We start from the raw sequence: 23964 nt of genomic DNA, 5'->3' as shown, positions 1-23964 counted from the left end.
CTGACGTTGAGGCGACGTGCTGTGACGTCGACAAACAGCCTTAGTGTGGTGGCAAATATGTATGAGGTTTTTATAACCAGGGTGGCTTGTGAATGTTTGTACAAGAGTGTGCATGCAAGCAAACTTGTGTGTGTGTGGTGGTGGTGGTGGGGGGGGTGTTTGGATAGATCTTTGGTGTGTTAAGTGTGTATGATGCTTGAAAGACTTCTGTTGTCTGACCGCAGTGTAGCACCCTTAGTTCTGCGTCATTAAACAATCTACCAATTACCCTCCCCTGGCACCAAGACCAATTATTCGCAGGCTTTATGAAGAGCGCTACTGTAGTGTATCAGACTTTCAAAGGACTATGTGGTTGACCAGAGTGAGTCCTTGTGGAGCTCCACATCGCTCCCTGTGGCAATGTCTGTGAAAGTACCTGTTACATTACTGGCTAATGCCAGATTGCACAACAGCAATCTGTTTGCCATAGTGCAAACATGTAGGCATATGTACTGTACTGTACAGTACACTACATGACCAGAATCCCTTATTTAGCTATTCCAGTAATTCCACTGAAGACATATTTACACTGTGATATTTTAGATTTTTATTTTATTTAGTTAAAGCGCTGTTTTATTTTGCAATAAATCTATATTTATATTAGTGTATATTTTGTATACTGTGTATATTGCACCCTTGTCAATATAGATGGTTTCATCAAACGCACGTGCCTGGCCTGAAATTCCGGTATATATATTATAAGAATATAAGAAGCAGGAGCAATTTCTTCTGGGGAAAGGTTTAGGAGGTGGTAGTGTAGCATGGTTCTTCTAGAACGACAACCTTCTTAACCCAAGGTACTGTCTGTTTGGTCAGGCCTTTGTGCATAGGCCTATAGCCTTCAAACAACTTACATTTAAATATATTAATTTAGCGGAGGCTTTTGCGACTTAAAGTTAAAGCGATTCATCTTATGAATAATCATGAAAAATGGCAGTAATACAAAGTTTCAGTCGCAACCTTCAGATAGTATAAGCCAGCAGAGATATAGAATAGTAAATGCTTTCAGAAGAGGTGAGTTTTCAGCTGTCCTTTGAAAAGTGTGATAAATCCGGATGTTGGAATGGAATTGGGAAAATCATCCCATCAGCAAGGAACGGTGAACCAAAACGTCCTTGAGAGCGATTTGTGAACACGAGGAGCTGTTCGTTTGCTGACCACAGACTTCTGAGGGGTTGTAGACTTGTAAGAGAGGTAGGGGTGTGCCGTGTCTGTTTTATAGGCATCAGCGCCTTGAATTTGATGTGAGCCGCAACCGGAGCCATGTAGATATGTGGAAAATAAATGCCTTATAGATTATAAGCAGAATTGTGTGCTTACAAATTGGCAACAGTTTGAGTCTGATATGGAAGATCTTGACTGTCCACAAAGCCCAGAATCCAGATGAACACTTTTGGGACTAATCAAAACGCTCCCTGAACCCAAAATCAGTGCCTGATCTTACTGACGCTCGTGTCTGCTTGTGAGCGAATCACTGCAACTTCTTTGATAGTCTTCCAAGCCAAATTGAAGCCAAATTGTTGCGCGTATATTGTATTGTGCTGGTTCTTTATCTTACCTTCATTTTGACTTATCAGGAGCCAATCTGAACATCTCCAGCACTCACTCTTCTGGTGATGCTTTTCCTGTTGGAGAAACATCAGTGTACTACACAGCCACTGACCCGTCCGGCAACAACCGCACTTGTGAGCTGATCGTTACTGTACAAGGTATGTTAGCGGTCTCGTTGTTAAGTCTAAGAAGTGTTTTTCCTACTAAACACACACAAGTTGTTTCATGTGACAGGACAGAAAGTAGAGACACAGTCTATTCCAGACTACTCTACTGATGCTTACAAACGCCTGAAACTCAAGAACGTTTATCATTTCAGGTTCAACTTGTGAGAAGCCATTCATGCCAGTAAATGCAGATTTCTCTTGTGCCAAGACGAAGGAGGGTGTGAACTGTACTCTGATCTGCAGACAGGGTTACAGTCTTGCTCAGGATGCTGTGCACAGCTACTTTTGTGCCAATAACGGAATTTGGGAGCCGCCCCGTTCTCCAGACAAACCTGATTGCTCCTGTGAGTATTGCTTTACTGTTACTTAACATTTTGTCTTTCATTTTTGGTCTCTCACAGTATGCACCTTTTCTCATATATGAGCAAGTCCATGCAATTGTCAACCTAACCATAAAAAAATAGTTGTTAGATTTAGACTTAAGAAAAAATATGATGTCAATATTTAATGATTTGTGTGAAGTCTCTGTTAAAGTTTTTAATGCCAATGTTGACGATTTTGCCTAGTTAGGTACATTACCAGTCAAAAGTTAGATGTTTATTTAGACTTTTTTCACATTTTAGAATAGTAGTAAACTCATCAAAAACTACTGTTACATGATTTTATTTTACCTGTGAGAATGATGTTGTGGCTAAAGGCATCCAAACTAAATAAACACTATGAAATATTTTAGCATCTTCAAATTTGTCACGCTTTGCTTAGAATAATCTAAATCATGGCTTTTCATAATTCAGTTTCTTGAGGTCTTCGCCTGGTATTGTTTTCCAATAAAAGAATTGAATACTATATTAAAGATCATTTTTGTCAGGTTTGTCTAAACTTTTGACTGGTACTTTCAGAATTGTCTTCAAATGTCCAATCCATAATGCTGGAATTACACATCTGTTCACACACTCACTAACACAGCTGTATGTGTCTCCTGTGTTTAGTGAACAGGGTTGCAAACAACGGCTTTAAGCCTTTTGAGATGTTATTTAAAGCATCACGCTGTGATGATCTCAACCTGCTGAAATCCTTCACAGGGGAGTTCTCCACTGTTCTCAAAGATACGGTAAGATATGACATGCTTAAATATGTAGATGTACACATGAATATTTTTTCTTTATCCTTTGTTCTTTTTTCTTTATTTTCTTTATTCTTTTTTTTAAATATCACAGGTCCCTAACATCTGCGGTGGAGATGATGTCACCTGTAAATTAGAAATGATGTCTCCTGGACAGTGTCTGGAGTATAACTATGACTATCCAAATGGATTTGCAATTGGTAAACAATAGAATGCTTATACAGTATAGTGATTGACTTTCGCATTTTTTCATCTAAATTGAAATTTTCAAGACAGGTCCATAATCAAACAGCAGATACATTTTTTCTTAAAAGTTGTCAGATTCCACTTTTAGTCTTGATTTTGATGTATACAAAAATATATTAATATAATGAGCAGAACATTTCTTCCCAGGTGTTGGGGGATGGGGAAGTAACTGGGGCTCTCAAAACGGTCAAGACTATGCTTATTTTGACACTGGCTTTGCTCCAGAGCATCCCTTGCAGCAAGAGGGTTCATCACAGCGTAACTACCACATGAGGACCAAGCGGCATCGCAAAAATGCCGGACCCACAAGAGATCAAAAGATACAAATCCATTTCAACATCACAGGTAGCGAAACATTATTAATAAAAATGCCTGCTTTTATTATTGCAGCCCACTAACACTGGTTTTAAAAAAGCGAGTTGCAACTTCTCCCAACACCATTCCTTTTTCCCAGCAAGCATCCCACTGCCCCTGTCGAGGAACGACTCGGCTGAGATAGTCAGTCAGAAGCGTTTGTTGAGGGCCCTCGAACAACTGACCAATCGGCTTAAGCGGACGCTGAGCAAGCAACCGTTCACCAGCTTCCACGTGTCGTCAGAAATGATTGTAGCCGACCCCAAGTCTCTGGAAAGTAAAAAGGCTACGCTGTACTGCCAGCCAGGGTCTGTTCTGAAAGGCAGGGTTTGTGGTGAGTTTGACTTTGTATACACATTCTACAGGGCACATCTGATGTAGATTCAGAAGACGATAGCGCCAGCCGACTGATGGGTGAATTTTTTAACCTTATCGCTGTTTCCTCCATAGTTCAATGCCCAGTAGGGACGTATTTCTCCCTGGAGTATGCCGAGTGTGAGAGCTGCTGGAGGGGGTCATATCAGGATGAGGAGGGCCAGATGGAATGTAAATTATGCCCGGATGGCTTCTCCACTCCATATCTCCATTCACGCAGCCTGGACGAGTGTAAAGGTAAGCAGTTGGATTCAGATGCTAACCTGCCGTACTAATAAAGAAATATTTGTATCACTCCATTCATGCAGTCTTTACATCTATGTAGTCAACAGCAGGGTAGTTTTAAAAACAAAGTTATGGAACCAGAAATAAGGGCCGTCCCTTCTGTGTGTGCATGTTTCCAGCGCAGTGCCAGCCTGGCAGTTCATCACGGAGCGGGCTGGAGACCTGTGAATCCTGTCCGTTAGGAGAGTACCAGCCGGGTTTTGGCTCTCAGGCCTGTCTATCGTGCCCACCTACCACCACTACTGTCAACAGAGGGGCGTTGGACATCAACGAGTGCGGTGGTGAGATAATTAATAAATAAACTGAAATACTTCAAGGAATGGTAATCCTCTGTTGGTCTTCAACCTCATTTCTCTGCATCTTCCTAGTACCGTGTTCTGCGGGTCACTTCTCTCGTACGGGTTTGGTTCAGTGTTACCCGTGTCCCAGGGACTACTACCAGCCTGATGCGGGTCGGTCCTATTGCCTCTCCTGCCCATTTTACGGCACCACCACCATAATCGGAGCCAGGGCTATTCAACAGTGCTCCAGTAGGGTTCTTCCTTTCTATTTAAGTTATTTTATTTCTCTTAATTTTCGCTATTTTCTTTATTATTTCCATATGTTGGGAAGTTTGAAAAACACATCTGCACCCCAACCTCCCCTCATCCGGTAGTCGGTTCACTGCTAAATGCTTATTACAGCCTCAGACACAAACCATTGGCTTCGCCAGATGTTGACGTGTAAACCACAGGATTTACATTCTTGCAACCTATGAATGGCTTATTAATTGTATTTGCATATTCAACTGTGATAAAGATTTGAACAATGATACAATGACACATTTCGACGTTTAAAATAAAGGAACGTTGTGGATCATTTGCAGGTTTGTGCCTGAGGGTTACAGTAGGTGCGTGAACGCTTTTCAGTGCAGTGAGAATGCGAGCGCATACTGGAATCTGATTCTCCCTACACACAGGGAAAAAGTGTCTCAGTCTGGAAAAGATGAGGATGATAAATGCCTTTGGATAATGTTTTCCAGTTTTGACAGCAGAAATTCTCCACTTTCACATCTTTTTTTCATCTGTGTGTGTTTTATGTGTTGTGCTTATTCTGTCTGTGTCATTTTTTTATTCCTGTCTCCTTATTGCACTTTTTTATTTCTTTCCTGCTCTCTCACTCTCTCTTTTGGTCTGACTAAAGCCTTTGGCTCCATTTTCTTGCCCAAAGAAGAAAGTGCAACTACGGCGCCAGAAGTGGTTGTGAGAAATGAGTATCAAGCTAGTAGCCAGGTGAGTCTTTTTCTTATTGGCTGGAATCTTTGAAATGTGCTCATCTGGTGGCTACAGAGAATGGTGTAGAAATGTCATTACAGTATCATTTGTTTTAAATCAATTTTGCCCAAACACATTCCAAGCAACGTTAAGAAACGTTATATTTAAGAAACGTTATATTCCTTTTACAAAGGAATAACATTTTGCAACACAAACATTGTCCAGTATTAATGTGATATACTCCCGTGTCTACTGTTTGTGCCTTTACTTGTTCTGACTTAAATGTTACATTCCATTTTCTATGTCAGCACACAAGCAAAAACGGGTGGTATTAAAACTGTCATGTTTTTCCTATTTCCAAACCTCAAGTCATTAAAGGAACGTGGTCAAAAAGATGGAAGTTTCATCAGCAATGTCCCCAATTACATAGCCGTACAAGAATCAGAAATATGCAGGGATGCTGTTTAAGGAAAATGGCTTCACAGCACCCTCTTGGGGTTGGCGTAAAATGGTCATACAGTTTTGGTTTAACAAGTTTTGCTCTCTTTCGCAGATGTTTCACGAATGCCTCCTGAATCCTTGTCAAAATCAAGGCACTTGTGAAGAAGTCGGGGTTGGATATGTATGCACCTGTCATCCTGGATTCACAGGTTTAGCGCTTTCTTCTTTGAAATTTCAAAACCATAACTCACAACGACAAGCAATATTGCAAAACCAGCTGTTAAGTCCAGCCAACTCTGCTGTGGTTTCAAACTGTATTTACTGTGTGAAGATATCCTAGCTAAGAAAATGTTTCTTTTCAACCAATAATTTAGCTTTTCTGGTACTGTATAAACTGTGTAGATGAATCACTGCCTAAGCATTTCCAATTTTCTTTATTTGTTGCCTCATAGGAGCCAAGTGTGAGAGTGACATTGATGAATGTGATTCAACTCCCTGTCAGAATGGGGGCTTGTGCAGAGATGGCATGGGAGATTTCCAGTGTCAATGTCAGCCTGGGTTTGTAGGTATGGGAAATCACACTGTAAAATCACAAGGAAATTCTGAAACACAAACTAAAAGCAACTATTATAATGTTTAAATCTGTTAAAGGCCAAACCCCAAAAGTAAAAGGATTTCTTTCATCCAACCTATGCTACTGATTTAAGATTTATTCGCTAAATGTCTGGAGTTTGACAGTGGATCTAAAGTAAGCCCTTTTAAAACGTTACAACACTTTTCCAATCCTGTCATCTCTTTGAGATGTGAACACGACGGTGTATGTGGTTGCCCTAGATCACAAGGGAATTCTAATATTTTTGCATTTTTGACACTGCATGTGTTGATGTATTTATGTGTGTCTCTAAAAGGTTTGCTGTGTGAGGCCGAGGTGAACGAGTGCAGCTCATCTCCGTGTTTAAATGAAGGCCTCTGTGTGGATGAGGTCAATCACTTTACTTGTAGCTGTCCGGATGGTTTCACAGGTCAGCATCTCACCTCTGCTACAACTTATCATTCTCATATAATTCGTCATTTATAAAGTTAAACACTGAACAGAATTATGTTAAATTCAAGAAATTCAGATTTGTTTAGTTTACAAATATTTCAAAGTAGTATCCATTTTCTTGTGCTCTGTATGTCTCTCCCTCATTTGAATAATGCAATGCTTATTCTTTTCCATGCAATCACAATGAATACGGATTGGAGCATAGTTTTGATTTGTGACTTCTGATAATGTTTCTATACACATCACAGCCAATGTCATTTCTGTATTTTATCTCTAGGTACAATATGTGAGTTGGAAATAAACGAGTGTGCTTCCGACCCATGTCAGAACGAAGGAGTATGTAAAGATCAGGAGGGTGGGTACGTCTGCTCCTGCCCTCACGGCTTTTCTGGTGACAGCTGTGAAGTTGATGTTGATGATTGCTACAGCGCCCCCTGTCTGAATGGAGGAACATGTGTGGATGCTGTCAATGATTTCAGGTCAGTGAAGGGAAATTAACTGTAAATGTATCTTTAATACATTGGATTTTAATAGTTATATCGTGTTATATCAGGTGTGAGTGTGTCAGCGGATACAGTGGCAGGCTTTGCCAGGTGGATTTAGATGACTGCGAACCAAATTTGTGTCTGAATGGTGCCACCTGTCTAGATGGGGTGGCAACTTTTACCTGCAGATGCCCTCCTGGGTTCAACGGAACCAGGTGTGAGACAGGTATAGATGGCATAGCAGCATGGTATGATAATAAGACAAACAATTTTGGTATGAACTGTGTCATGTTTGAAACTACAACTTTCAGCCATGAGAAATAAATAAACATATCTAAGTATTATGTGTGAAGAACTGAATTACTTCATTTTAGCATAAGTTGTTGAACGCAATTCAAACTAAATGGAATCTGACAGCAAAGCCACATCTTATTTTTGAGAAAGAACTACATCTTAAAGGCACAGCAGCAAAAAAGCAGCAACAAAGTTTAATTAATTCACAGCAATAAGAAATTGGTCGTGAAAAACAAGAGTATTTTTGAAGCAAAAACATGTATGAGGACGTTATATTTAATTTTTCTACACAGAAATGCCCTCCTCCTTTGATCTGGAGTTTGAAGTATCTGGTATCCATGGTTACGTGATGATGGACGGTCACATGCCGTCACTTACACAGATTACGTGTACATTCTGGATGAAGTCATCAGAGACCGTCAACTACGGGACTCCCATCTCTTATGCCGTTGAAGGATGTGATAACGCCTTTCTTCTTACTGACTATAATGGGTGAGAATTTTGATCGTAAAGTTTATCCAAAGCAAGGGCTTTACTTGGCCCATGTTTAACTCTTAATTTCTCTGCTATGGCGGGTTTCTATCAACTATCAGATGGGTGATGTATGTGAACGGTAAAGAACGGATCACAGATTGTCCAGCAGTTAATGATGGCCTCTGGCACCATATTGGTGTATCATGGCGCAGCAAGGATGGAGATTGGAGAGTTTATATCGACGGAAGCCCATCAGATGGAGGGAAAGGACTTTCCATTGGCACTATCATACCAGGTACAGCTTCATACAAGATATACTTGAAATTAATGATGGGGATAAGAAAGGGAGGTGTGTGTGAAAATCAGATGACACATTTAATCTACACATTAAACAGGAGGGGGAGCTCTAGTACTTGGACAGGACCAGGACCAAAGGGGAGATGGCTTTAACCCTGTGGAGTCTTTTGTGGGTACTCTTAGTCAGCTCAATATATGGAACTATGTTTTAACACCAGAGCAGGTAACTTAAATTATACGTTATACAATCTTATTTTTCATGTTATTTTTCATTTAAACAGTGATATGTAATAAATATACTGATTCCACTGTTTTCAGATCAGGTCTCTTGCTAGCAGCTGTCCACGTGACCTGCAGAAAGGGAATGTTTTTGCCTGGCCTGACTTCTTGGGAGGCGTCACAGGCAGGGTGAAAACTAGCAGCAAAAGCATTTTCTGTGCTGGTGAGGATCACTTTCCCTGCTGTATTTATTTAAAGAAGCATTTGCAGATTGTTTCACTGTGAATCTAATATATGTAGATCAGAAATCAAATGGCATAGTGGTGGCGTGGAGACTCATGTAAGAAAGAAAGAGTGATGGTTTATTTTTTTAGTCATGCGAGGAGCCAAATACTGCTGATTAAATCAGTGTTAAGAATATGAATTAAAACAAAGCTTATTAAAAAAACTGAAAAAATAACATTAACAAGCGAATAAGATTTAAATATTGATGGTTGAATTTATTTTTTTTATTGATTTTAAAATTGTGTAAATAGTCTTTTACATTTAAAAAAAGAACAAAACAAATTAGCAATGGAACTTGTAGGTGTGCAACAAATAGTGACTGTAGAGCAAAAAGCAGCACTTTTTGTATTGTTGCAACGGTCAAATTACAAATAATATACAATCAAATTTATGTTTATTTTAGATAACCCATGAAGAGTGAGCTGTTTGAGTTGTTCTCCAACTGTTTTGGTCTTTGTTAGACTGCCCTCTGCTGGAGGCTTTTGTGCCAATACTGCGCTCATCCAGTACAGCTGTGAATCCAGGCTCGAAGGTGCAGTTCTCTTGCAGTCCAGGGTTTTATCTTGTGGGAGAGCCGGTGCAGCAGTGTTTAAACAGAGGCCAGTGGAGCCACGCAGAGCCAATATGTGAACGTGAGTGAGGCATATGCACTATTCACTTACAAGACTTATATTTAAACACATTTTTTGTTTTGACCTGATGTTTATTGTTGTTGTTTGATGTAGTTTTCTATTTTATATTTGTTGGGACCCCAGGTACCTAGGTAGTGGCTAATGGGGATCCAAATAAACACGGATCAGTAGAACAAAATAAAAACAAAAGAACATTTACAACTGAATTGAAATGTTAAACGAGCATCTTATTGTATGTTTAAAAAATAAACAGGAAGTACATCTGGATCGGTTTTGTTTACATCTTGTGAAATGGTCTATACACACTTGCAATAGCCTAAGTGGTGGCAAAGGGAATCACACCAGAAAGAAGCCAAAGTGTCGTTCCACATTTTGCTTTATTCTTAAGACCGAAAATAGTGCAAATGAAGGTGTGTTACGAATATGTAATATAACAGAGTTTAAACAATAAATAAATATAAAACTTTAGTTGCACACTTCCATAAAGGCTTCACCCACTTTGCTATCTTTAACTTCTTCTTCTTACCTTGTGAATATTGTTTCTCTATATTTGTAGGTGTGGAATGTGGTCCGCCGCCTGACCTGGAGCATGGGCAGTATCATGGAGAGGACTTCTTTGCTGGGGGCTCAGTGCTTTATCAATGTAAACCCGGGTTCTATCTGCTCGGCGAGAGTAAGATGCTTTGTGCCAACAATGGAAAATGGGCTGGCAACCCACCTGCATGTCTGGGTGAGAGTTTACAACACTGAACATAGGAAGATTTTAATAGTCAATAGGATACAAGCGGGTTCAAATTTGTGAGACCACTGGTGAAAATTCTTAATTGATGTTTATTCGATAAGTGACCCCAAAATATTTTGAATAATTAGGTGTCGTACCATTTAAGTTTAAAAATGGTTTAAACCTTTGCTTATTTTCAGATAATGTCATATTTTAAATGCGTTCTTTAGGACCATCCTGAATATTAGAAATGTGAAACATGAGAATACACATTTCAAACTGTTTTTAAATAGTTGTATTATTGTTATTTACACTGTGCGTGCTTTTGTTTGTGTTTTCATGTTGTTTTTTATTGTTTTGTACTGAAACTACAGATGTGGATGAATGTGCTCTGGGGTCTGAATGTGATGAACATGCTAGCTGTCAGAACACAGATGGATCTCATATATGCACCTGCATACTTCCTTACAGTGGAGATGGAAGAAACTGCACAGGTAATATAATCGTCAATGCTCACCAGGGCAGTATACACTTGGCCAGCAGTCTCTTGATAACCAAACTTTAAACCCATATACAGTAAGATCACCTTTATTATTGGATTGGATGGATGGAAACGTTTATTGACCTGTCACTCCTTTACAAACCAGACCCCATTGTTTTTTATGCCAAAATAACCTTTTTATATACACACTTTAGTTTATTAAACTTGGAGACAATTTTTCTATATTCTCACCAGAGCCAGTAAAATGTGAAGATCCAGGTGTTCCCGAATTTGGGCATCGTGAAGGCAATATCTTCATCATGGGCAGTGAGGTGGTGTTTTCCTGTAAGGAAGGTTTTGAGCTGATTGGCTTATCTCATCTTTACTGCTCTGAGGAAAGAATTTGGAAGGGAGCCCTCCCATACTGCAAAGGTAAGCACTGTTTTTACTCAGCATTACAGATTGCAGTGTTTGCATGTTGTCTGAGAAATTGGTTGTGTCAGCTGTGTCAGTTGTATTTTTAGCAGACTCTTTTTGATAAACAATTCTCCTATCAGTAGTGTCAGCAAATCAATATTGCTAAGCAGTTTTTTACTGATGTTTGACTACATAACAAGTACACATTCTAATCTAATACAAATCATCTATGATAAAGAAGTCTGGGATATTTGTTATTCGCTGGAATTTAATGAATAAAGCTTGTTGGGTAAAAGCAATAGAATAAATGCATGTGTAATTTAGGATATCCAACATAGATATTAAGAACTCATGTTGTATAGCCTAAGCATTCTCACATGGGATTGAGGTTGGGAAACTGACCTTACGGATACTTGACCTATAATATAACATTCAATACAACAATTCAAAATGTACAATCACTTTGATATTTTAGCATTGTCATAAACTAAATGTTAGTTTGAGCCCCTTCGTGCTATTTCTAAAGCGTTTTGAACCTGACTATTTCATTACACATAATGTAATGTTTTTCTCTTGACAAAACAATGTAATGTGACAATAGCTATCCAAAGAAAAATAAGTATGAAGTTTACTAAGAATGCTGGACATAATCAATGTTGTAATGACTTTTGAAATTACTCTTCACAGCCTTTTCTTGTGCTCATCCAACTCTCCCTAAGTATGGAATCCTGCACGGGACAAACTTCACATACGGAAGCAAGGTGACTTTCAGGTATCACTGTCAGTGTTAGATGTAGAGTTGCTTTCTAGAGGTATCATAACTCAATTTAAGAGGTCTGTTTGAATATGGCAGGGGCCGTATTTGTTTATAAACTGAAAGAAATAACCTGTGCTTTCTCTGATCTGCTGCAGTTGTGAGAAGGGTTATATTCCCCAAGAGCCAACAGAAAGCCAATGTCAGTCAAATTTGAAATGGAGTAGAGAGGCCCCTGTATGTCAGCATGTAACCTGTGGTGAACCCCCAGTGGTGGAATATGCCAAGTATACACTCAACGGAAAAGTCTACCTATCCACTCTAACATACACCTGCATCACGGGATACAGGTAATGTTTAACCATCACCCTTCCTCTAACAATAACCCCGAATCTACCTCTGATTCTTGATAACTTTGTTGTACCTGGATGAACAGGAATATTTGTCTAGGAACATATTCTATTAAGTGAAATTATGTTTATGATAAACATTGTCTTGAAACATTCTCTTCCTTTACTTAAAATGAGATTCTTCTGTATGTGAATGTGGTTGAATGCATTCCAACTGTTAAGTTTTTGTAAAGAGTGCAGGGTTCTGCGGAGTTGAAATGTGAGGCATCAGGAAAATGGACCTCTCCTCCCCCTATCTGTGCCAGAGTGGACTGTGGTATACCTATTCCTTTGAGGGATGCAGTGATTAAGGGGGACAACTATACCCTGGGTAGCCAGGTCTACTATATTTGCAAAGAGGGGTAACTAACTTCATATAGCCTATACATTGTTTGTGCCAAGGACCTTTATTAGATTAAATCTGTCTTAAATCTCTGAATATATTAAAACTAGTGACAAATGATGTTTGATGACCTGTTAAATCAATTAATTGGAGTGGTCATTCATTAAATTGTGGATACAATAGCATACACTATGTTTGGTACAGTACTTATTGAATATTTTGTATTGTAGTTACACCTTGCTTGGAGCAGAAAGTCAGGAATGCCTCCCAAGTGGTAACTGGACTCGTGAACCTTCCCAGTGTGTACCTCGGTCTTGTGGACCACCACCACTGGTCGACCATGCGCTACCTGATACTGGACACCAACTATTTGGCGACACAGCTATCTACTTCTGTGATGATGGCTACATGGCTGGTAACAATACAAAACTGTTCTGCAATGCGCAAGGTGTGTGGGCACCCCCAGATGGCTTTGGTTTTCCTCACTGTATTGCCAACTTCTGCAAGCGTCCTCCTGATTTACCTCATGCCATTCTGGACTCCATCAACAAACCAAAGTATGCAAGCAACACAGAGGTTAGCTACAAGTGCGAGGAGGGCTTTGTTCTTAACACAACAGGAACACTAAAGTGCTTGATCGGGGGAGAGTGGACACCCCCACCTTTGGACATCGGATGTATGCCTGTAAGATGCTCAAAGCCAGACAGTATTGAGAAGGGCTATGTAAGCGGAACCAATTATAGTTTTGGAGCTGTGGTCGCATACAGCTGTGATAAAGGATATTTTATACGAGGAGAGAAGAGGAGGATTTGTAAAGCCAACGGTGAATGGGGTGGCATCCTGCCCACTTGCCAACCTGTTTCCTGCCCCACCCCACTTCGCTTGGCAAATGGTTTCATCCAGGTAAATACTTTGCAGTGAACCATTTTTATGATGCTATAAATAATGAAATGCACGTGTTTATGAAATCTTATTTAATACATTTTAAAATCTGTATGATCTTTTTATAGGGACAAATACGAAAGAGCAACTATGTGTATAGCAGTAGGGTGACCTATGCTTGCAATGATGGCTATCGCCTTATTGGAAAGCCTGAACGTATATGCATGGCCAACAAGCAGTGGTCCAACAGCAACCTTCCTGTTTGTGTCCTCCTTACCTGCCCTACCCCACCGGACATAAAAAATGGTGTCTATCATGGCTCCACCTTTGAGGTAGGAAGTAAGGTGGAATTTGCCTGCAACACGGGATATGAACTTATTGGTGATTCCACATGGACCTGTTTAAAGTTCGGAAAGTGGGACAAGAGCACGACTCCACGTTGCTCCCCGGTCAGGTGTCCTGAACCACCTTTGGAGGAGAACCATCTGGTACTGCGTGGACTAGATTCTGACTCGGGCACTGTGGAGCTTTCTTGTGAGGAGGGATATGTTCTTCACGGTGCACAAACTCTTCGTTGTACACCGTCTCAGGAGTGGAATGACTCTTTCCCTGTCTGCAAGCAAGTGTTCTGTGGACCTCCCCCTGAGGTTTCCTTTGGTGACCCATCTAATGCATTGTCCAACTTTGGCAGTGTGGTGACTTACTCTTGCATGAATGGATTTACTCTAAGTACAGAATCTTCTGTTCGCTGCCAGGCAGATGGAAACTGGAGCAAACCTTATCCTCAATGCATTCCTGTGGAATGTCCACATCCTGAGGAGATACCAAATGGCATTGTTGATGTTCAAGGACTTATGTACCTTAGTACTGCCATCTATAGCTGTAAGGCAGGCTATGAATTAGTAGGCAACAGCACTGTACTTTGCGGTCAGAGTGGATTGTGGAAGGGAAGTTTACCTGTTTGTCACCCTGTTAAGTGTCCTGCACCCAAAGAAATACCATATGGCTCTGTTGGGTACTTGAAGCTCAAGTTTAGCCAGTCTGTTACATATTCCTGCCAAAGAGGATACCGTTTACAAGGCCCAGAAACACTCACCTGTCTTAAGAATGGACAGTGGGACCAGGAGGCTCCTTCGTGTTTGCAGATATACTGTCCTCCCCCCAAACCTATTAAAAATGGCTTCGTTGAAGGACAGGAGAGTAAGTTCGGGGTGACCATATTTTACAGCTGCTTTCCAGGTTTCCTTCTAGCTGGTAACAATCATCTCACTTGTGAAGAACATGGCTGGTCAAGCTCTGAACCCATCTGTGCTCCTGCTGACTGTGGCCTACCTCCGCATATCGATTTTGGTGACTACATAAAGCTCCAAGGTTCACCAAAAGAAGACAGCACACAATCAGCAGTAGATAGTAGCTTTTTACATGGATCCATGGTTCAATATCACTGCCATTCTGGTTATGAAGTAATAATTGGTGTGGTCGTGTTGATGTGTCAAGAAGATGGCAAATGGAATGGAACGGCCCCTATGTGTGCTCCTGCACAATGTGAGACTCCACCTAACCCTGAACATGGATCTGTCATGGTAACACATAGTGAACTTGGCAGCCTTGTGGAGTACAGTTGTGAGGAGGGTTACGAACTCAATGGACAGACTGTCCGACAGTGCATTTCTGGGAGTCAGTGGAGTGACGAAGCTCCCCGTTGTGTGCCGATCTCATGTGGTAATCCTGGGGGCATTGCAAATGGTGAGGTGATTGGAAATGCCTTTCACTTCAAAGCAACCATTCAATATGAGTGCCATGAGGGGTTTTCCCTACAGGGTGTTGAAACTAGAACTTGTCAGGTTGATGGGAAATGGGAAAGCAAAGCTCCATGGTGTAAAGCGGTTTCCTGTGGGCGCCCTGTTGTGTCAAAGGATGTTTTAGTGAGAGGAGATGACTATACACTTGGAAAAAGGTTATTGTTCAGCTGCAGTCTTGGTTTCATCCTACAAGGAGCACCAACCAGTGTTTGTTTGGCTAATGGCAGCTGGAGTGAAACTTCTCCGAAGTGCCTTCAAGCCAACTGTGGTCAACCACCAGTAATTGAAAATGGTGGAGTAACAGGCACAGATTATAGTTACAACAGTATGATTAGATATCAGTGTGATGTTGGTTACGTCTTGACAGGGAATCCTTCTTTAATATGCAGAGGAGATGGACTGTGGGATGATCCTCCTCCGCGGTGTGACATAGTCACATGTGACCCACCTGCAGACATTAGCCATGGTTACCTGAATGGATCAAGCTTTAATTTCGATGACTCTGTGGAGTATATCTGCTTCCCAGGCTATGAGATAGTTGGCAGTCCAGTTTTAAGATGTGCTGCCGAGAGTGGCTGGCTCGGGGAAGTTCCAGAATGCAGACCATGTGTGTGTAGTCCCCCAGTGCTGAGGTATGGCACCGTTCTTGGTCGAGACAACACCTGTGGAGCAAGTGTCTGGTTCAGATGTGATGAAGGTTACAAAATGCTTGGCCCTACGGAGGCCACATGCCACAAGGGTGGAGTGTGGAGTCCAGGAGTACCTATCTGTACACGAGGAAGATGTTCCAGCCCTCCCCCAGCTGTGCCTAATGCTGTCATTCAAGGTAGTGCTGGTTACTCCATTGATACGGTCATCTACCGCTGTAGGCCGGGCTATCATTTGAAAGGTTTTCCCCATCTTTCCTGTGGAAGGTTGGGCAGGTGGGAAGAGCCCAATCTGAACTGTGAACCTGTTTCATGTGGAGTGCCTCCTTTGATCCCAAATGCAGAGACTGTTGGAATGGTGTTAACTTATGGAAGCAAAGCTCAGTACAGGTAACTTAATAAAATACCTGATACCTCTCATTATGGAAAAGTTAAATTAAAGCTAAATTGTACAACAAATCAACATGTGTGGCTGATAACAGTTTCTTTCGACACAGGTGTAAAGAGGGCTTTGAATTAGTAACAAAGACAGATACTCTTAGCTGTCAAAGTGATGGCACCTGGTCCAAACACAGTGTCAGGTGTCGACCTTCACCCTGCCGTCTGCCTGCTAACCTCACCCATGTAGTTGTCACAGGAAAGCAGCTCACACCGGTAGGGGGCACAGTTTCAATCTCCTGCAGACCAGGGTACTACCTTGAGGGACCTGCAGTATCTGAATGTACAGTAAGTAAAATGCTAAGATACTCACAGCATAATTTCAACAAAAATGTAAATTATTTTGGTGATTATTTTAATAAATACAATTGAAATAAATTGTAATTTGTAATAAATAACTGTAATGTTGTTTATTTTGTTTTGATCCAGGGCTCTGACAAATGGTCCCCACCTTTCTCTTCAAAGTCTTGTGTGCCAGTAATTTGCGATACTCCTATTCCTATTCTCAATGGCTTGCTTGAGGGAAAGAACTACAATTACGGAGATATTATTAGTTATTCTTGCTTGAAAGGATTTGAACTGCAGGTATATTAAATAAATTGAAAACAGTTTAATTTATCGTTGAGAGGTGCTGGTAAATGTTTTTGTAGAAAAAAAACAAGAAAGAAACAAGAATGACTGTGTGTTAAGTTAAGTAAATGCTTAAAGATGATTGTATTTATTTTAAAGTCACACATACTTTAGTAATATAAATGATGTGCCATAAGAATGACGGAAAGCCACTCAAATGTTATTTTAGGAATGTTGTTTTAAAGAAATGTATCATAAAAATACTGCTTGGTGAATCAGGAATGTTGTCAAGCATGTTGTACATCTAAAGTATATTGTCCCTTCTCATCATCCAGGGCGATGCCGTTCAGATCTGTCAGGGTGATGGAACATGGAGTGGAATTCAGCCATTTTGTGCTGGTAAGGCCTATATTACAATAAGAATAAGAATAAGTGTTGGGATGATTAGAGAAAATATTCAGCATCAACTTGACCGGGGCCTCTACAAGACTGGGGGTTATGTATGCCAGAGGTTTTTGCAGAGGTTTTTGCTATCCTCCTGACCAAGGAACCACTTTAATGTGGCCCTTAATCAAACCAAAGTCAGGATTAAGATGACCCTCAGAATTTTAAGTGCTTTTTTACAATTTAAATGACTTCTAAATTCATATACTGACCTCTGTTTCTCCAGCTGTCCAATCTCCTGCTTGATTTTAGCTTTTTTTATTTACAGTCAGTTCCTTTAGTGTAAAGAGAGGGAGGTTTGCTTATATATATGTTGCTTATAAAAGGTTTTAAACACACAAATAGTTTCTGTTTTTTGTAGGTTGATCTAAAAAGTGCGTTAAGTTTTCCAGACATAGAACTCACTGACTGTAGTTTAAGTAAAAGGATTTAAATATTTTGTTCATGTTGTGACAAATACTCACCACTTACAGTATATTTTGTCTTGATATGCCACCAATAACATATCGAGTCATTAAGCATTCTTAGGGCAATATTACATATAATTATATTATGTATGTATTATTTAAATATTTAGTATATAGATGTCACTCAGTAGCGTAGCAAGTCAGGTCCGGGCCTATTGCTGGACATAGGTTGTTTACTCGGGTTAATTTTTTTAAATTCAGAATCCTTACATTTTCTCTGTATCCTCATTCCCTTTAAACCGCTTTGTTACGTTTATTCTTGTTTAAAATAAAGTATTTTCACCACAACATAGGCCTATACTTCATACATTTATATCTTCCCCTCAAGTATTCATACAGAGTAAAATATTTACCAAGTAAAATATTGTATATGTTTTATGTATTATGTATTATTTATATCTTGTTTATGTGATGTGTTAAAAACACATGATGCTATGTAAAAATATTGTATTGTGGTCAAAAGTACTGGCATAGATCTGTATTTTTCCCAATGCTATAACTTTGTAAGCATAAGTGAAAAATGATGATAAATATTAATAAATGACATATTTAACTTTTATAATTGGCATGTTACTGGAAGAACAATCTTATTTGGCCATTTGGGGCATTGAGTAATCACATTCATATGTAGTGTCAGAACTACCTGTCATGCATCTTACTCACTACGCCATTGAAGCTGCTGGGACAATGAATTTGTTTTTACATTCTAATGTTTTTCCGGGGAAGGACCCACTCACATTCTGAGACCATTCATCTAGTAGTTTTCTACATTATTGTACGGCCATGAATAAAACTTGGATGCATAAGCTACGCCACTGATGTCACTCATTCCTGGTACATGATGTAACCCTTTATGGTACAGGCCCCAGAACTCATAGCCCATACTACCTATAGATTATTTACTATCTACATATGACATAGATTACACTTTAATTTAATTGATGTTGTTGCGTATCCCAGCAATAACTAACCAAACAATTGATGTTTTGTCTTTAGCTGTGCCATGTGGTCCTCCACCAGTTGTGAAAAATGCAGTTGCTGTGTCCAATGGTGAGACCTATCAAAGTACTTTCAGCTACACGTGTCTCTCAGGACTGAGTTTGGTTGGATCACACAACATTACTTGTCAGGCCAATGGAACTTGGAGTTTGCCAACACCAGCATGTGAAGGTAAAAATGTACAGTTAGTGACACTGTGTCAGCTAACTCTGTGTTTCCATATCTGGTTCTCTTTTCACTATCTCGCCTTTTGTCTCTTTTGTTCACAAACAGTCCCAGGGGGCTGCCAGAAGGTAAATGACTTTTTGAATGGAAAGGTGCAGGAACACAATCTGACCAGCGGGCGTGCTCTTGAGTTCCTCTGTGACAAAGGCTATACACTGCAGGGAGAGTCTCTGGTCATGTGTATGGGAAACGGCTCCTGGAGTTCACTCTTACCTCGCTGTATACGTATGTCAGACTTGTTTCCAATACTGTTGCTGAGATATTGATTTACTTCATTGATGTTGAACACAGCGCATGTATGCTTAAACACGCAAGACTTAAACACACAACAGACTTTTTGCTAAATTACTTTCACTTCCAAGCTAGTAACAGCACAATCTCACTGGGAATATTGCATAGCGTATTGCCTTTTCACCATGGAACATTCAAAGGAAACATATGATTTCTGAGAGCTAATATATCACTGCATAATAGGCCGGCTCAGTCATTTTATCAACAAAGCCGTTCACAATATGAGATAATATGCAAATACAGCATACTGACATACACTCAAATCTTATCTCTCTCCCTCACACAGCCAGATCATGTCCCCCTCCTCCTGCTTGGACTGGAGTCAACGGCAACGCTACACAGACGGCTTTCCTGGTCGGTCACTCACTTGCAGTCAGTTGTCCGAAAGGTCAGCGGGTTAAAGGTAACCAGGCAAAAGTTACCACCACCTTAACTTGCAGAAACGATCAGACCTGGACCCCCATCAATGCAGTGTGTGAGCGTAAGTACAAACTATATATTATTGCTTCCACTTTTTCTGTAGTTTTTAGTACATCTTTTTATTTTAATAAATTCATTAATTTAAAGTCCCGCCAGCAAGTTGCAAATTATGTGCACACAAAGGTTTCCAAATCGTTTCTACGAGAAAAAACTGTCAGACATTTTATTAGCATTTCACATGTTTTAGTTTGAATTGTTGTCAAATATCTATCAAGAATTTTTATAAAGGGAAAATTCTGTCATCGTGTATACTCCCTCATGTACGGCATACATCAGGCCGTTTTGGCAGATGCCTTTTTGCGTAAGAATTTATGACTTTTGGGCTGAAGCCGTTTTGTCTGATGCCTTTTCGTGTGAGGCCATTTTGCCTGATGCACAATTGATCGAGAGCTTGCTCCTGACGTTGTTTTTCTGAGAACTGATGTCTTTTTGTCTGAGGCGTGATGCCGTTTCATCTGAGTACTGACACTGAGGTCTGAGGATGTCATAATATGTATTTCGTACTCATGTCATCCAAAAACCTGTATGACAATTTTTTTCTGTGGAACACAAAATAAGATATTTTGAGAAATGTCCAGTAGATTTGTGTCCATACAATGGAAATTAATGGGGGCCAATGTTGTTTGCTTACCAACATTCTTCAAAATATCTTCTTTTGTGTTCTGTAGAAAACAAGTCATACAGCTTTAAAATGATATGAAGGTGAGTAAATGATTAAAGAATTAAAATATTCGGCAAATGTTTTTAATTTGAAGCAATTTAAAGTACATCTATTTATATATTACTTTTTTATCAGTATGTGTTTCCTGGGAATGAAACCCATGACCCTTGCACTTCTAACGCAAGGCTTTTACCCATCGACATTAAGAAACGAATTTATACCGCATGACTTACCACATACAGGACTAGCGTATCAGGGTAGAGCAGACAGACTTCCTGATGAAAACAGTGAAAACGCCTATGTATTTGTTGAATATATGTCATGTTTGATTGTGAATTCTTGTCATTGCATGCCATACACTGTTTGCTTAATGGTCAGTTTAAACATTAGTTCCCGCTTAGGTTATCTAATGTTTCTTAAATGCTGTCAATCAGATTTGCTGTTTCTCACCATTGTTTATGTGTTTCTCTGCTATGTTCCATAATTTCAAGTATTTTTAACCCTTTGGCTAATTGCATGCTGGATATGTGTACTACTTGTTTATGTGTACGGTTTATATTTCTGCTAGCTTGCATGTTCATGTTTATCTTTTCCATCTGTTGCAAACTTTTAAACCGTGGTTCTTATGTTATTCAGAAAGCTTCACCTTTCTGTTTAATTGACACCTGTTGAAGTTCACACCAGACAAACCTTATCTCTCAGTGTCTTTTGCGTCGGCGTTATCAGATAAGACAATATACAACAGTATGATGTAATCTCTCAAAATGTGCATCTTGTTCCAAGCTCAAATTAGACTTATTTGTATATAAAAACACCACAGTTAAGTGATTCTAGCCAAAAATGCTACATCACAACAATCCTAAAATCCACAAATCCCTCAACGGACTGCTCAGCCTTGCTGAGATTCTTCTTTTCTAACCAACTGGTCCGCACCATTTTGATCATATACAGGGGTGTCCTGTGGCCCACCTCTTTACGTGGCATATGGGGTGGTCCGTGGGGCGGTGTTCCAGTTTGGAGATGTGGTGGTGTATTCATGTTACCCAGGCTACACCATGGAGGTTTCTAGCAGAAGTGTGTGCTTGGAGAATGGCACATGGACCCCACCCCCTACCTGCAAAGGTAGTACAAACAACTGGCCAGTGGTCGGTGCCACCTGGAGCTCTGCCTCTGAAGATCTTTTCTTCATCTTTGAATCACAATCTTTTTAACAGGGCTTGCAAATGTGCACATGCAAACACAAGCACTGGCAAACTGGGCACTTTAAGCAATGATATTCTTACAGCTAATGACTTTAATGCAACACTGCTAGTCAATGGCTTGAGATTTAGAAATACTTTAGTGAAATTTTGTTGTGAAATATCCAAAAACCACTTGCAGAGTGTGATATCTTTCATGCAGTTGTGTATTTACATTATCCCGAATGTTCCCAAGAATGTGCAAATCCAGAGAAGTTCCTATTTAAAATAATGGCCTTTCCCTTGTCTCCCTTGTATTTGTCGCATCACAGTGACTTAATATTTGGTGCGCCGCAATACCCTCAGTTTCCTATTTCCTTTCTTATAGCCATTGAGTAACAGGGTTGTCTCACACTTGTTGAGTTAGAGATCTGCTTGGGTATGCAACTCTTTTAACAAGGCATGAGAATACATTTCTTTCTGACATTACTTTTTGAATTCTTAGCTTCTTCTGGGGTCTGTGATTTGATGGCAAAATTGGTTTGTGTGCCTAGAAGCTCTGGTCATTGTAATTTAACAGAGGTCTTGATCTAACATTAGGTTTTTTTTATGGCCGTATGTTTCACGCTGCATGTCTTTTGTGTTCCTCATAGTTGAAACTGCATATGTGTATGCTAATTTGAGATTTTTGTTAGTGTACAGTTTGTAATCCTGTTGTGGGTTGTGTTTGATAGCTATATGTTGGGTCCAATGTCAGAATGGAGGTGTGTGCCAAAGACCAAACATATGCTCCTGTCCAGATGGGTGGATGGGCAGATTTTGCGAGGAGCGTAAGTCCTTCAAATGTACACAAACAGAGAGCATACATCAATTCTAAACAGGCTTTTTGAGGACACTGCTTAAAGGGCTGTTCCAAAATAAATATAACTGTATCTTGAATTCAAGCAACTGAAACTGAATAGAGGTCTTATAAATTCCCACCGAATGAGTAGAGCATAATAACGCTCGATTTTGATTAGAATTCCCCCAGAAACAAACTGTATTCCTTTCATTCATTAACATTAGCTTCTTTTAAAACACTTTGTCATTCATTAATATTGGAAGGTAAAAAATACATTTTCTTAAACCAGGAGGATTTGTGGAACTTTATCAGTTGATTCAGTTTGTCAGAATCTGCTCTAAAATCGTTCATAGTTCTGTGTGCTTTCGGGCAAACACACACACCCATACGTTATTTTCTAAAAACAGAACCCTTGCACTTGTGGTTTTACTACTCCTCAGAAAGCCAAAACCCCAAACAATATGTGTGGTTGTTGAATGTTGAAAAGATTTTAAAAAGGAAATTTATTGATGTTTATTTCAGAATTTCATTTTCTGTGTTTATTCAAAGTAAATTTTTAACAAATTCATGGTGTTTTTGTTGTTCTGACTGCAGCAATCTGCATCCTGCCATGTCTCAATGGAGGAAGGTGTGTAGCTCCATATCACTGTGAGTGCCCAGCAGGCTGGACGGGCACGCGCTGCCACAGCGGTAAGTGTGTGTGTGTGTGTGTGTGTGTGTGTGTGTGTGTGTGTGTGTGTGTGTGTGTGTGTGTGCATGTTTGTGTAGCTAAAGTGACAAAACATTCTTTTGAGACATTTAAAGTGGCCGTAACTCAGACAGTTTCTGCATATCTCACGTTAATCTAGAGTACTTACAGAATAGTATCACACACCTCAAACATCCGTAGAGTCTTTAGTTTGATCACATTTATAAAAGACGGATACAGCTGTACAATTATATCTGAAAACATATCATGCGTGCAGGGGGGGGGGCGTAACTAAAGCATGTGCGCACCCATTGCCAACTAAACACAGACATATCACTCACCTCGTGCGGTTCATGTCCGGCATCTTTTAGCACCATCTATCATTTTCGACGATCTCCAAATCCAGCGTTTTTTCCACCGTTTATATAAAATACCGCACAGCAGGATAATCTATAAAAAAGGTGAATGAACACCACAACAGCTTAAGCAGAAATGTAGCAAAACACAGCATTTATATCAATGCCAATACTTTTAACAAGAACTGTAGTGCTTCGAAAGGGAAGGGTGGAGTGAGCCGTTGGTTGTAATTCGCAACCTCACCACTAGATGCAGCTGAATTTCATACACTGGACCTTTAATGTAGTTTATATGTCTGTATGGTGCTTGAGATGTGTATGTTTT

General features: G+C 39.9%; 1 protein-coding gene across 3 annotated transcripts in view; it reads left to right on the top strand.

Moving 5' to 3' along the window:
* The window catches only part of svep1 (sushi, von Willebrand factor type A, EGF and pentraxin domain containing 1), a 66938-nt gene that overhangs the window by 40166 nt on the left and 2808 nt on the right, over nucleotides 1-23964 (top strand). Inside the window, exons 11-48 of one of the 3 annotated variants that reach the window (XR_013786975.1) lie at nucleotides 1617-1748; nucleotides 1910-2101; nucleotides 2747-2868; nucleotides 2975-3080; nucleotides 3274-3471; nucleotides 3581-3814; nucleotides 3931-4092; nucleotides 4260-4421; nucleotides 4509-4670; nucleotides 5323-5411; nucleotides 5947-6043; nucleotides 6287-6400; nucleotides 6743-6856; nucleotides 7157-7358; nucleotides 7433-7590; nucleotides 7952-8150; nucleotides 8252-8427; nucleotides 8528-8652; nucleotides 8748-8871; nucleotides 9395-9565; nucleotides 10122-10295; nucleotides 10661-10780; nucleotides 11023-11199; nucleotides 11872-11956; nucleotides 12097-12288; nucleotides 12522-12689; nucleotides 12901-13573; nucleotides 13681-16180; nucleotides 16269-16391; nucleotides 16499-16727; nucleotides 16869-17024; nucleotides 17345-17408; nucleotides 18917-19090; nucleotides 19193-19369; nucleotides 19722-19916; nucleotides 21528-21698; nucleotides 22489-22584; nucleotides 23190-23285. Coding sequence is in view for 2 of the 3 variants with exons in the window: in XM_079461500.1 (XP_079317626.1) it covers nucleotides 1617-1748; nucleotides 1910-2101; nucleotides 2747-2868; nucleotides 2975-3080; nucleotides 3274-3471; nucleotides 3581-3814; nucleotides 3931-4092; nucleotides 4260-4421; nucleotides 4509-4670; nucleotides 5323-5411; nucleotides 5947-6043; nucleotides 6287-6400; nucleotides 6743-6856; nucleotides 7157-7358; nucleotides 7433-7590; nucleotides 7952-8150; nucleotides 8252-8427; nucleotides 8528-8652; nucleotides 8748-8871; nucleotides 9395-9565; nucleotides 10122-10295; nucleotides 10661-10780; nucleotides 11023-11199; nucleotides 11872-11956; nucleotides 12097-12288; nucleotides 12522-12689; nucleotides 12901-13573; nucleotides 13681-16391; nucleotides 16499-16727; nucleotides 16869-17024; nucleotides 17345-17408; nucleotides 18917-19090; nucleotides 19193-19369; nucleotides 19722-19916; nucleotides 21528-21698; nucleotides 22489-22584; nucleotides 23190-23285 (8697 nt within the window). In the remaining variant the exon portion in view is untranslated. Of the gene's footprint in view, nucleotides 1-1616; nucleotides 1749-1909; nucleotides 2102-2746; nucleotides 2869-2974; nucleotides 3081-3273; nucleotides 3472-3580; nucleotides 3815-3930; nucleotides 4093-4259; nucleotides 4422-4508; nucleotides 4671-5322; nucleotides 5412-5946; nucleotides 6044-6286; nucleotides 6401-6742; nucleotides 6857-7156; nucleotides 7359-7432; nucleotides 7591-7951; nucleotides 8151-8251; nucleotides 8428-8527; nucleotides 8653-8747; nucleotides 8872-9394; nucleotides 9566-10121; nucleotides 10296-10660; nucleotides 10781-11022; nucleotides 11200-11871; nucleotides 11957-12096; nucleotides 12289-12521; nucleotides 12690-12900; nucleotides 13574-13680; nucleotides 16392-16498; nucleotides 16728-16868; nucleotides 17025-17344; nucleotides 17409-18916; nucleotides 19091-19192; nucleotides 19370-19721; nucleotides 19917-21527; nucleotides 21699-22488; nucleotides 22585-23189; nucleotides 23286-23964 lie in introns of all 3 variants that reach the window. The other 2 variants (XM_079461500.1, XM_079461501.1) reach the window with 2 other exon arrangements.

The sequence above is a fragment of the Barbatula barbatula genome, assembly GCF_947034865.1.
Source record: "Barbatula barbatula genome assembly, chromosome: 1".
Classification (NCBI taxonomy): Eukaryota; Metazoa; Chordata; class Actinopteri; order Cypriniformes; family Nemacheilidae; genus Barbatula; species Barbatula barbatula.
Note: the sequence above shows the minus strand (reverse complement) of the source record. Positions and strands in the feature narration are given on the sequence as shown.